Genomic DNA, 12,488 nt, shown 5'->3' on the forward strand with positions numbered 1-12,488 from the left:
CTCTTTTCTTAGTTTTTTTAAGAAAACTAATAAAAAATATAGTATTATTTTATTATTATTAACATCGTAATAGAAATATTTATTATTTAATTCCTATATATTTATTTTAAATACTGTGACTTAACTTTATCTAAACAGCAACTGATGAAGTAGATAATATTTAATTCAATTATATAGTATCTGACTGTTAATAAAACTATATAGACTTAATGAAAATAAAAGCAAATCATAGAGATTTCATATATATATATATATATATATATATTAGAGTGTGGACCAGGAGTGACTTGCCAATCGAGACCAACGTTTTCATAATGATTTAATTATGATTTCGGTGGACGCCAAATCTTTTTAGGATAGTGGAAAAATAGATTTCCAAACCAAAACTTTTGTCTGTCAGATTGCATGTTATCTTGCGTTATCTTTGCTGGATCTCGGAATAGTTCTCCCTTAAGACGACAAAAGAACAGCTGGGTTCCTCGACTACTGTAAGTACCTAATCCATCGTACAACTGCACGGCATATAATCTTTACTTAATCCGAGGGTATTCCTTTTTATCGGAGCACAATCCAGGAAGCATAAATCCCGCCAAATTTTGGGAGCTCATACAATTAATAGTTGGTAACATAAATGCAAATCTGTGATTTTATCTCACTTGTGCACAACACATGAATCAAAGTTTGAAAGAAACAGCAGATTTGAGAATAGATAATTAAATATCCATGGTGTTGTGACAAAAGCTTACAAATAAATAAAAAAAGTAGGAAAACAACAGGACTACTGAGGACCAGTAGCCCAACTACAAAAGATTAATCTTGGAGGAAGGCATCGCATGGCCATCGTATTTTAGGTTCATCTGTTCTTACAAGTTAAATGTTAAAACTCTTCTAAAAGGGATCACAAGCTAGGAGGCTTTGGGTGGTTCGTCGGTGGGTAAATCATCTTCGTCGTGATAAATGTTTTCAGCCATCTGCCATATTTGAAGGATGTTATCTTCAGCAACACTGGCAATGACCCAATCCTCACAAGGGTTCCAAGAGAAATCAGATATCTTGCTAGTATGTCCGCCGTGAATGAAGAGAAGCTCGGGTGGGCCATCCTCTGCATCCTCTGGCGTTTGTTCATCATCGATTCTGGAAAAAAAGAAGAAGGTTTAACTCATGCATCAATAAGAGCTGGGAGAAGCATTCGTTATTTCAATTGGTAAACGTATTAGTACGTCCTACTAGCATAGATGGTATAACTATTTCAGATGGAGAATTCCTCAGTCAGGTTGCATATAAAGAAGCACAAAGAAGGTGTCAGCTTAGATCTATCAGAATTATATCAAACGATTGATGAGCTTAGCATTATTTTCCACCACAATGTTTGGGTTGGCTATGCCAACTGACACCCTACTACTTCAGCAGAATTCATGACACCTGATTAACTTTGACATAGAATGGTGACAAAGAAGTGCATCAACTTACCTGCTAAGATCCCAAACCATAAGCCTCCTTCCAAGGCAGCAAGATGCTAATATAGTCTCGTTCTTTGGGTTCCAGCCAACTTGGAAAACCTCCTCTCTAATGATCATAAAATTTGTGAAAGATTGGAGCATCAGTACAATTAGTGAACCAAGTAATACAGAAAGTTTAAATAATAACATGATATATATAATTATATATAAGGCACATCAAATATAGACAAATAATAGTTGGAGATAAATTTCATCAGCCTTACTTGTGGCAATCAAAGGTGTGCAGGGCAGTACTGATCTTACGAAGATCAAATAACTTGACAGTTTTGTCAGTAGAACCTGTGGCCACCACCCACTCGTTGAAGGGATTGAAGGCCAAGCAATTGACCTGCCACAGAATCATTATGTTGGAATTAGAATTATCAAATTTAATCTTTTTTTGATGATGATCCCCCTTCCTCCTTTTCTCATGTGCAAATTTTAGTATGATCTTCAATTCATGAATTTATTCATACATATTTATCCCAGTGAAATAAATATCACATAAGGCTTATTGACAAGATAGAGTAGCCAATTCAAAGTACCAGACTACTTTGTTCCTCTTCAAAAAAAACCCTTCACATGCTTCAAATATTAACCCTATAAAGATCATAACTAAAACGATGACAATAAAAAATTGGACCTTCAAACTTCAAATCCACAAATAATACCAGATACTATGGTTGATTCTTGTTCAATTAAAGCATGAGAAATTTACAAACAAAAATGCCTATAATCTCTCTGCATGTAACAACTTGTACCATAGTTTCTTTTACCAAACAGTTATTTCTTTTACTCGCCATATCATGTATCTGCTCCAATAGCACAAATCTAATGTTTATTCCATGAATGGTTTATCAGGGCACTCACCTCACCTTGATGAGCGACCACGGAATGAACCGGCTTGTTGGCAGCAGGTGTACGGAGATCCCATATGAGCAGATGATGATCATCACCAACTGAGCCAAACAAGTATTCATGCCTCAAATGCCAAGCAACATCTTCAACAACACCATCATGTACCTATTTGACAAAATATCATTACAGTAAAGTATTTAATCAAACAAGTACGCATGCATATATATATATAACAACAATAATGAAATTTTTTTGCAGAAACTATCGAAATTGCAGCATTATCTTGTTCCCCTTTCTCTCATTTTTCTTAAAGATCTTTCCATGTTTCTGATTAAAAATTTGGAAATTGGATAACAACTGTTAAAACCACCAGAAATGGACAATAAGAAATCATCAGACAAGGGCAAACTGAAACCAAAAAACCAACTTCTGAGGCCTTGAGCAAATATAGTCTGAATGTAAAGCAGAAAAAAGAAAATAATGAGATAAGAAAAGTAACAGAACTAACTCTTAAACTGCAAAAAGAGACCAATCAAGAAAATTCCTATGAATCTTACCTTGAAAGTCTGAAGAGCATCAAGGGTCTTATTTTTAGTATTTGCTTTAATGTCCCACAAGCATATCTGAGCATCATCAGAGCCACTCAATAAATGACCTTCTTTGAAAACACTCCAAGATAAACCATACCCTTCGGAGTTGTGCCCTCTCAACCTTAAGTCAGGATTGCATGCACCATCTAGAGGAGGCTTTGATGGATGCCTGCTGTAATCAAAAACATAAACCTCTGCACTAACTGTCTTAGTTGCAATTACAAAAGGATTTTGAGGCATATAGCGAGCTCGGTTAACCTCGCCATCATGATTTATTTGCTGAATTATTTGCACCTGCACCAAAAATTTGGAAATCTCGTAATAAGCACTATGGCATATCCATGTCAGCCCAAAAGATATTATTTTGGATCAAAATTGCAAATATAACTTTTGAAAGCACTTTTCAGAAGTTTATCAAAACAATAATCAATTAGATGATACAACAAGTGCTAAACAGCAAGCAGGGAACATACAAGCCAAGAAGCATTGTCTAGCAATTGAATGTATAGCCAGGGAAGTTGCAGAAAGAGTATATGCAAAAACAAGTGACTTCAAACACGTAGACAGGAAAAACAGAAAAACACTAAAAAAGATAACCCAATCAAAATATAAAAGGAACAACTTTTCCTCAAAGAATCCCTTGCGCTCTGAATATATCAATAACCCCTCACAGAAATTAGAATACATTCTAATTCTGCAAAACAACAATACAAGAACCACAAAAGTGTCACTTCTCCTCTGGCGTGGGGTAAGCCGTTCAACAGATAGTTTACTAAAGATCAGAAACTATTATTAGTCAAACTGACAATTACTCATTTTTGCATGCATACCAGTTGACATAGTGTATTTTAACTAATAAGTATCAAATGCAAATCTGAGGGGATATCTATTCAAAAACGAATATTTGACGATATACACATATGAAAATAAGGGTTTTTACAGGGTTATACACGAAAAACCTAAAAAAGGTGTTACCTTTCCGGTAGCGCAGCCAAATCCACCAATTTCAGCATGTTCGTCGTCGTAGTGGCGAGCGTCGCACTCGGCATCATCAAGCGGTAGCTGAACCTGGGCGAGCATGAGGTAGTTGGGCTCGTTGTCGGAGGTGTGGGTCCCCAAAATCATCTTTTGAACCGAGTAGTCCTTCCCCGCCGGCTCGTCCCGGTCGGGGAGCCACTGCACGGTGAGAGATGGCCACTCCAAGGCGTGGGTGATCACCAAATCGTAGAGGAATGGAGTGTTCTTCTTCCAGATCTTGTACTCCTCATTGATGAGCCGTTCCTCAATCTCGTCGCGGAACTCCTCCTCGTCCTTCGCCATCACTTCCCGATTCCGCTGTGGTGGATTCGAATTTGGCGGTAAGAGAGGACAGAAGACTAGGGTTTTGGCGCGAATGGAAAGGAGGGAGGAGGAGGTGACGAGGTGAGGAAAGAGGGAAGAAGACGAGGGTTTTCTCGGATTTAAAGGATTTAAAGTGACGCTATAAACTCGATTCACATGATTGGACAACATTGGAACTCTATTTACGACAATACCACTCGTTCTAATGTCCTCTGTTTGGGAAATTTGCATTTCACACCTCACAGTTAAACAAATTTGCCGCTAAATTCCTATATATTTAAGTTGTAAATCGCACATCAAATGGTGAGTACACCTTTTCTCATTTTACGGAAAGGTAGGGAATAATTTGCAAATAGCGAAAAATGAACGGTGATACACTGGAACAATGTATACACCTGGTCATTGTATATTATTATTGGATACAATGAAACAAGGTTGAACAAATATGTTTAATAAATTTGAATGATTCCCTATCCACAAGGTTATGTAAACAACTATATATAATCTACTTCAAAAGGAGAATGTGTATATATTGACATTTACACCGTATACAGGTTGAGCTTCCAAAACGTGTGACTCTGGTTGTAGATATATTTACAGAAAGAATTGCAATATCCAAAGACCAAAATGGAACTCTTAAGTCTGCCCAATTCATGCAAAACATGCAAATTGTGTAGTTATGGAACACTCTGATTTCTTGTTCTTAAGAGTTTCAGCTCTCTTTTCTCCGTTGCGTAACAGCATCTGGCTCAGAACTGTTGCAGAACAACTCCGTGCGCTTAGGGATACGCGGGACAACACTCCTGCAATGAGACATGAATCTTCGCTTTGGAGTTGTTTTCTCATCTTTACCTCTCGTGCTAATTTTAGGATCTTGATCACCTGTGAGATCATAAAAGATGACCATCTCGAGTCAAAACAATCAGCAGAGTTGTATAAACTTAATGAAGAGCTTGCAAAAGAAGAATCTCGTCCTCAACGACAGAAATGATAAAAAGGGGTACATTTGAGAAGTCATGAATATATACATACAAAAGGTAACCTTACTACCACTCAACTTGTTCATATTAAGCACATTATAACTGAAGCCCACTAATCACAGGATGAAGTCTGAAATAACAGCATCTTGACAATTAGGATAGACCAGTTTAATTGAAAAATGTATACAGTTTAGCATTGTTGGAAAGCTTCACAATGGTGATTAGAGAAGGAACTCACCAAGTTATTTTAGCTTATTTTGCATCTTTTCTGCCTTTGCTTTCGTTGCTTTTCAAACTTGTAATGACTTTACACGTCCTCAAGAGAACATCTAGTAACTGCATATAAAAACAAAGTGAACATCACATAAACTGATACACAATGCAACTTGCTGCAACATGCCTCCAATTGTAAGCTTTATGTTGCCAAAACTTGAGCGCAATCTCTTTGACATTTAAAGCTAATTAAAAAACAAAATTATCTAATGTAAATCATACATAACAAGACATACTATAAGATCATAAATCTTAGCAAATAATGGATGAGCATAAACCATCTAACCATCTTACATCGAAATAGTCAATCACGAAAAATAATGATGAAAGTACATTAGATTAAAACAAACTTACCCCTGGATGATGCTGAAACAGTGGAGAGTATTGATCAAATGCTACGTGCACCTTTCCCAGTATACTCAAGAGAGCATCAACCTTGTCGCCCAACAAATCAGCCTGAATCACATATGAATTAAATTATATATCCCACATGGATTTTCCAGGAATATTGATATAAGCAAGCTTTTCATCTTAAAAATATAAAAATAACCTTCCCAACTTTGAACAAGAATTTCTATTAATCTTAAGTACTTGACTATCTTCTTCCAATAAAATTTTTAATCCTACCTTCTAGTTTTAGGAAGAAATGCAGGAGGATGTTAATTAAGAAGTAGAATCTTCCAAACATATCCTACATATCAGTGCGAAGACAACTCCCAGAAGCTACTTTCCTAATTCAGGAAGTACAGTTCAAGTTCAGTTTGTAGTAAGCCATAAGGTCCACAGTCTACAAGCATCAGAAAATCTAAAGCAACCTGAAATGATTAGACTGAGAAAATCAATGTTATGATTCTTGTAACTAGCAGATTCCTCGACACTTTAGATATTAGAGGTTCATAACATTATGAAATTGGGATCCACCTATCCAGCAAAGCACCGGAAGTTCAAGCAATTGGATTTATGCATGAACTTTACAGTAACAAGAATGACATACTGGTAAAACTTTGGAATAAAAAAGTTCCTATTTCTGATGAAATCTATGACTCTATGAGCGTAACACTAACAGTAAATATATTTGAAAACATAACCCTTTAGAGAATATGTCAGATAAGTACAGCAAGAAAGATATCCAAGAACTAGATGTACCTCAGCTTCAGCCTTTTGGAGATTTGAACATCTGACTTCAAGCATTTGTTTGCATGAGGCTCCCTCCTTCTTCAATTGGATGGCCTGCTGTGCCACCGGATTGAACTGATGGCTCAAAGTTCTTAACCTGTGAATAGAACAACAAGAGATGTTTCATACTATCCAATCATGAGAATCACGCACCAACATAAAAGGCAACGAAACTTGAATTTATAGTTTTATCTGAAAAGAAACATCTACAGATTTAAAGTGTTGAAATTGAGTCAAATTAGCCACAGGAAAACTGAAGGTCCTATAAGCACGGCATAACTTCAATATGCATTACTTGTACAAGTTATCAGTAATCTTTATTTGAACCAACAAATACCCATTTTCTCAGGAGAAGAATCAGAGACAGACATACTTGTATATATTTCTGCATCTATCCACATAATTAGCCAACACTACCATGTCTTTGCAGAGAATCAGAAGATGTTCACAATGACAACAACCACAAGATAGTCACTTAACTGAATTCAGGGGCATTGGCAACTGATAACACACAATTATTCACAATGCTAAACTTACTTATTTTTGTTGTGATTTGTTTTCAACTTTAGCAGCCACCTTATTCAATCTTCTTAGTTCATAATAGTTCTTGGTAACATTAGTAGCAGTAAAAGATGGAATATCCCACAATTAGATTTATTTAGATCATGCCTAACTAGAAAATTGCTCCATGCAATGTTATGAGATTTGATACATCTGGGTGCAAAGAAAGGAGAAACAACACTTTCATATAACTTTCAAAAATATTCAGCTTGGTTATAATTTAGTAGTTTGAGTTTATTGAGGAAAATAAACTGGTAAGAAATTACCAACTTAGACATAAAAGAGAACACCAGCTCCCAATGTTCATAATCTGGAGATCTTTGATATGGTCTCGCTTACATAATGAAGATTGCACTAGATGATTCGAAAAGAGAAGAAATTCAAAATTCACAAATGAAATTGAAGTTGAGAAACTTCTTGTCAGTTGGAAAATAAAAATCCCATGAATCAGGCAAATTCATTAATCAAAGCAACAGGTCTCAAAGTTTGTTTTGCAGTTAACTAATTACATGCCAGTAGAAATTAAATTGAATCAACATATACAGTGATGGATCTAGTCATCTAGTCATAGATAGATAACCATGTCTACAAAAGAAACTACTACCAAATCGAAACTAAAATGGGCAAAATGGACAAAAACAATGAGATAAGAAGAATAAAAACCTGTTTTCATTTCTTCCAATCTTCTCTAATAATTTGATTTCAACATCTGCAAATGCTTTGGACAACTCCATCATAGATATAATAGTACATTCTAACTTCTTTTCTTGCTCCTTTTCCTTTGAGATAGATGATGACAATGTCCTCTGTTTCTCCTCAATAATGCCACAAAGCATGGAGTTTTTCTTTTTCTCTTCCTCCAAAGCATTTGAGGTACTCCATAAATTTTGGTTGAGTTCATTTATCTCCAGTTCATATTTGCTAATTTGTTGCAAACTCTCATCTAATCTACTGCTCAGTGAGGTTGATTCCCTCTGAAAATCTGAGATCAGTATCACTTGCTTGCCAACTTGGTCTCTGAGAACACTCATTTCATGGTTTACTATGTCAAATTGCTTCCTTTGGTGCAAAATTGTAGACTCAGCATCCTTTGCTAGCTTCTCTTTTTCATCCATCAATGAAGATAAAGAAGTAATGGAATGCTTCAGCTTCTGATTCTCTTCATTTCCTGAACATAATGTTGTTTCCTTTTCTAAAAGCATTTCTCTGAGAGCACAATTTTCTGTTTGATATTTTAGCACAATGGGATTTATGGTAGATATAGCATCCCAAATAATTCCTCCATATATAATGGAGTATGTCTCCTGCAGAATATTAGTCTGGGTGTCTATGTTCTCCAAGGTGTTCCTGCAATCATCAATTAATTCTCTTAAAATAGTCTGATACAATTCATCTCTAATGTTACCTTCAATCTTCAGATCTTTGAATTCACCTTCAAGATTCTTAATTTGTTTCAAAAGTTTAGCTTCAGACAATGAGTGAAATGACTTTTTGCCTTCTGCATCTGAGACCTTAGACAACAGATGCTTAATTAAACATTGAAGACGCTGATTCTCATAAAGTATGGAATCTATTCTGCACTTCAATCTGCGTATTTCATCATGATCATTGCTAATTACAGGTGCAACTATTTTCCTTAGGAGGACCCTATCCATCTTTGAAATGACCTCAGGAATTCTCTTCTTCAGAAATTCAAGTTCTTTATCTTTCCACAACAAGCCCTTTCCCTTGAAAAAGTCTCGCTTGAGCCTAAACAGCTCTTCCGTCTTCTCTTGCAAGGCTAAGTCATGCTGTCTCCTCATCTTAATCATTTCAGATCTAAAGTATGTTACAATTTCTTCTTTTGTCATGTGCTTCAAATGGGGATAGTCAGCCTTGTATGACACAACCTCTCTGGCAATTCCAGATTTCTCTATCACCAGAATTCCATTTCCCTCATGATGTGGTGATGAGAGATGTTCACCTAATCCTTTTCCAGAAAAATGGTCCTTCCATTTTTTAATTATCTTTACTTTAAAACTTTCATGGCCGTGATGCATACTTGGTTCTGGATTCAACGACTTAGAAATAGCATCAAGTTCTTCTCGAATGGCAGCAAGTTCATTGTCACTTTCCTGCCAGTTCTTGCTCAGGGTGTTTAGAAGACTTCGTTGCTCAAAAAGTTTTGATTCAAACTCATCCTGAATACCTCTAATATAGTTCTGAATCATGGCACCGCTGATTTCTTTCTGCAACTCATGTTCCCACTGAAGTTCAGAGACTGAATCTTTTACTAAGTCAAACATGTCAACAATTTGATCAAATCCTGACGATAATAACATCTTCAAGCTATCAACTCTTTCATCAACTTCAATCAACTTCTCATCACCTTTTGTTTTTGGAAGCACACAACACAACCCTACACCCATAGAATTGGCATTGGCCATATCCTGCAAGTTTGAACTTTTCAACTCCTCAATGTCCTCCTTAAGCCTTTGGAGCTGCTCTTCCACTGCAAACCTCAACCTTTCTATATGTTCTGCATAACTAAATCCTATGCTATAATCTAAAAGGCGGCGATGCAGCCGTGAGAGTTCCCGATCAATTTCTGCATTCATCAGCAAGTGTTCTGGCACAATCGCAAATGTTTCTGACCTATTGTCCATATCATCATCGGATTTACAAGACTGCGACCTCTCTTCTGACATAGATATCTCTGCCTCTTTTGAAACAATCTTCTCTAAGACCTCCTCATCAGCAGGACTTGTGATTCCACCAATGTCAGAATGGGCCCCCATCCTCGTGAAACTCAGACGGTCACTAAGGCCATCAGAATAAGAATCTACATCAAGAAGAAACCCCTCATAGAGAGCTGAGTCATACTCGAAACTCTCTCTTTCTTCAGAAATAGTACTTGGTGCCCTCGATCCGTCAATTGACAGGGCAAGCCTCTCATTCAAGGCTTCAGAATCCCCAGCAGTGACCTGCATTACGAACTAGCAAGTCTTAACAAGATAAGAAAAAGATTTAGGAATCTGATTCAGAAGGACCTTAATATGATCAATATTGCATTTCTTTCTTTCTTTCTTTCTTTTCAGATTGGCAAGATATGTAAATCTTGCGAAGATTGATGGCCCCATCAGATATAAAAATTTCCAGTAAGAATTTCTCACAAAAGTAAACCTAAAGACCAATAAAAATCAAATCTTTCATAGATACGACGAAACCAAAATCCCAAATCAAAATCCAGACGGGGAAGCCTTACCAAGAAGGCCAAGAACAGCACCAAATCACAAAATTCAAGCATAGAACAAAGAAGAGAAGAACAGAACTGAACCGTAAACAGAAACGATCTTGCTAACCCTCCCTATCATTACGAACCAAAACAAATCTACCAAGGCGGAGAACGAATCAGAAAGAAGAAGCGATATAACAGAGAGGCAAGACTCACGATCTGGGTTCGCTCCATGAGGGGAGCGGCGAAACGACCGTTGGGGGCCGACAGATCCCCTTCAAAATTCGCGCCACGACGGTTGCTTCGCGCGAGAAATCTCGTGCCCTCTCTCCTCCCCTCCCTTTAATAGTGGCGGCGAACAGTGGACTCTAAAAAGGAGGGATCTTTTTCACTCTTTATTTGTGCTTGTCAGGAAAGCTTTAGGGCTAGTGGCAAAGAAAAGGAGAGAGAGAGAGAGAGAGAGAGAGAGAGAGAGAGAGAGAGAGAGAGAGAGAGAGAGATAGGACAAAAAGCTTAGTAGAAGAGTGAGAGAAAGAAGTCGCTGGGGAGAGAATGATAATTAGGAAAGCTCACGGAAAGCATCCTCATGTCGGAAATAAATTGCTAATTAAATAATTGATTCCTTAAATTTCTAAATTACCACAAAATATGGTCCATACCTATTTTAATTTTTAAAAATAAGAGTGGGTTCTTCACATATATATCTTTTTAAATTTATTTATATATATATATATATATCTTAAAAATAGTTAGACTTTCTATGGGTTCACTTACAACTTTATTTTTTATACTGGTGCCTCCTCTCAAACGTTACTAACTGTTAATTTTATTTAGGTATATTTCTTTTAATTAAGCACACTTATGTCTTCTTTTTGTCTGTTTAATTATTAAGATTATACTTTATAACAGTTAAGAAGTAATCTGAACGCTATCAACATATGAAAGTATGAGTTTCAAAAGGTATAATACGCAGAAACGGAAAACTTTTGAGTACACACAAAAGAATGGATTAAACAGGGGATAGTAACAACATTTATCCTAGGGTAAACAGGGGAAGGTACAAATGGAAAGCTTTCCAGGTTGGTCTGCTGGATCCCAGATAGCTAGCTAGCTCATGGGGCAAAAGAAAAGAGAAAGAAAAAGTGGTGAACTGGGACCCATGCAATCGAATTGTTCCTCTGGAATTATCCATCGTCTCAATCTCTCGACTCAAATGTTTTGCTAAGCAAAACGATAACCGAACAAAACAACCGAATAGAGAGCATAAAGAAATAATCCAATAGCCAAAGACCAAAACTACAAAGCTAACCTTTTGACACAGGAACTTGAACTCATGGGTGGATGCAAAAAATATTTTTCTCATTTAATATCATCTTTAAGTGGATTAAGTAATGTGGGTCAAATGGTGGCCCTCAGCTTTAATGGTCAGACTTGGGCCCATTAATTAATGAGTGCCACCTAAATAAAGTTGGTGAGCTGAACCAGGACCTCATTGAGCACAATGAGATAAAGAGCTTTATTTAATGCTAAACAATCCAAGACCAAAAATTAATCATGCTACTGGCCCAGACTTGACTCGGTTGGAATCTAGACTTGGAGTCTAAGTTGGATCCAACCAAATTTGTTCAGACTGGAATTGAAGATCATGGGTTGAATGGAGTCAAAAGATTACAGAAATACACAAAATTCTCACCCTGACATCATTCCAAGAGCATAAGCACAAATTCCTCTATGAAGATTAGATGGTAACAATATCTAGCTACTCCAAAATTAATAAGCACATTAAATGAGTAAGACGAAAAGATGACAGAAAGCTACCTCAAAATCTTGAACAATGAGCTAGTTAAAACACTTCTTACACAAAATGTATGCATTTCACTCAAATAAAACCCATCTACATATTAACTGCATTTAATGTAGTAAATATTGGAAAGGCTTGACAACTCAAAATAGAAAGCCCTAAGCAAAGTAATAAGATAAATGTCAGAATGCAAAT

General features: G+C 36.5%; 2 protein-coding genes across 2 annotated transcripts; both read right to left on the reverse strand.

Annotated features, from left to right (window-relative positions):
• Positions 1–680: 680 nt before the first annotated feature.
• Positions 681–4,394, reverse strand: LOC140759719 (histone-binding protein MSI1). Its single transcript, XM_073096351.1, has 6 exons — positions 3,923–4,394; positions 2,915–3,241; positions 2,370–2,522; positions 1,724–1,848; positions 1,471–1,566; positions 681–1,134 (listed from the first exon to the last, which is right to left on the reverse strand). The coding sequence occupies exons 1-6, from the start codon at positions 4,265–4,267 to the stop codon at positions 906–908; spliced, it is 1,275 nt and encodes a 424-aa protein (XP_072952452.1). The 5' UTR covers positions 4,268–4,394; the 3' UTR covers positions 681–905.
• A 376-nt stretch (positions 4,395–4,770) lies between these two features.
• On the reverse strand, positions 4,771–10,937 carry LOC140759492 (WPP domain-associated protein-like). The gene is made up of 6 exons (XM_073096072.1): positions 10,709–10,937; positions 7,942–10,241; positions 6,688–6,814; positions 5,896–5,997; positions 5,507–5,604; positions 4,771–5,170 (listed from the first exon to the last, which is right to left on the reverse strand). The coding sequence occupies exons 1-5, from the start codon at positions 10,724–10,726 to the stop codon at positions 5,521–5,523; spliced, it is 2,631 nt and encodes an 876-aa protein (XP_072952173.1). The 5' UTR covers positions 10,727–10,937; the 3' UTR covers positions 4,771–5,170; positions 5,507–5,520.
• Between the last annotated feature and the right edge of the window lie 1,551 nt (positions 10,938–12,488).

This window comes from Typha angustifolia, chromosome 4 (genome assembly GCF_048772165.1).
Source record: "Typha angustifolia cultivar Huaian chromosome 4, ASM4877216v1, whole genome shotgun sequence".
Lineage (NCBI taxonomy): Eukaryota > Viridiplantae > Streptophyta > Magnoliopsida > Poales > Typhaceae > Typha > Typha angustifolia.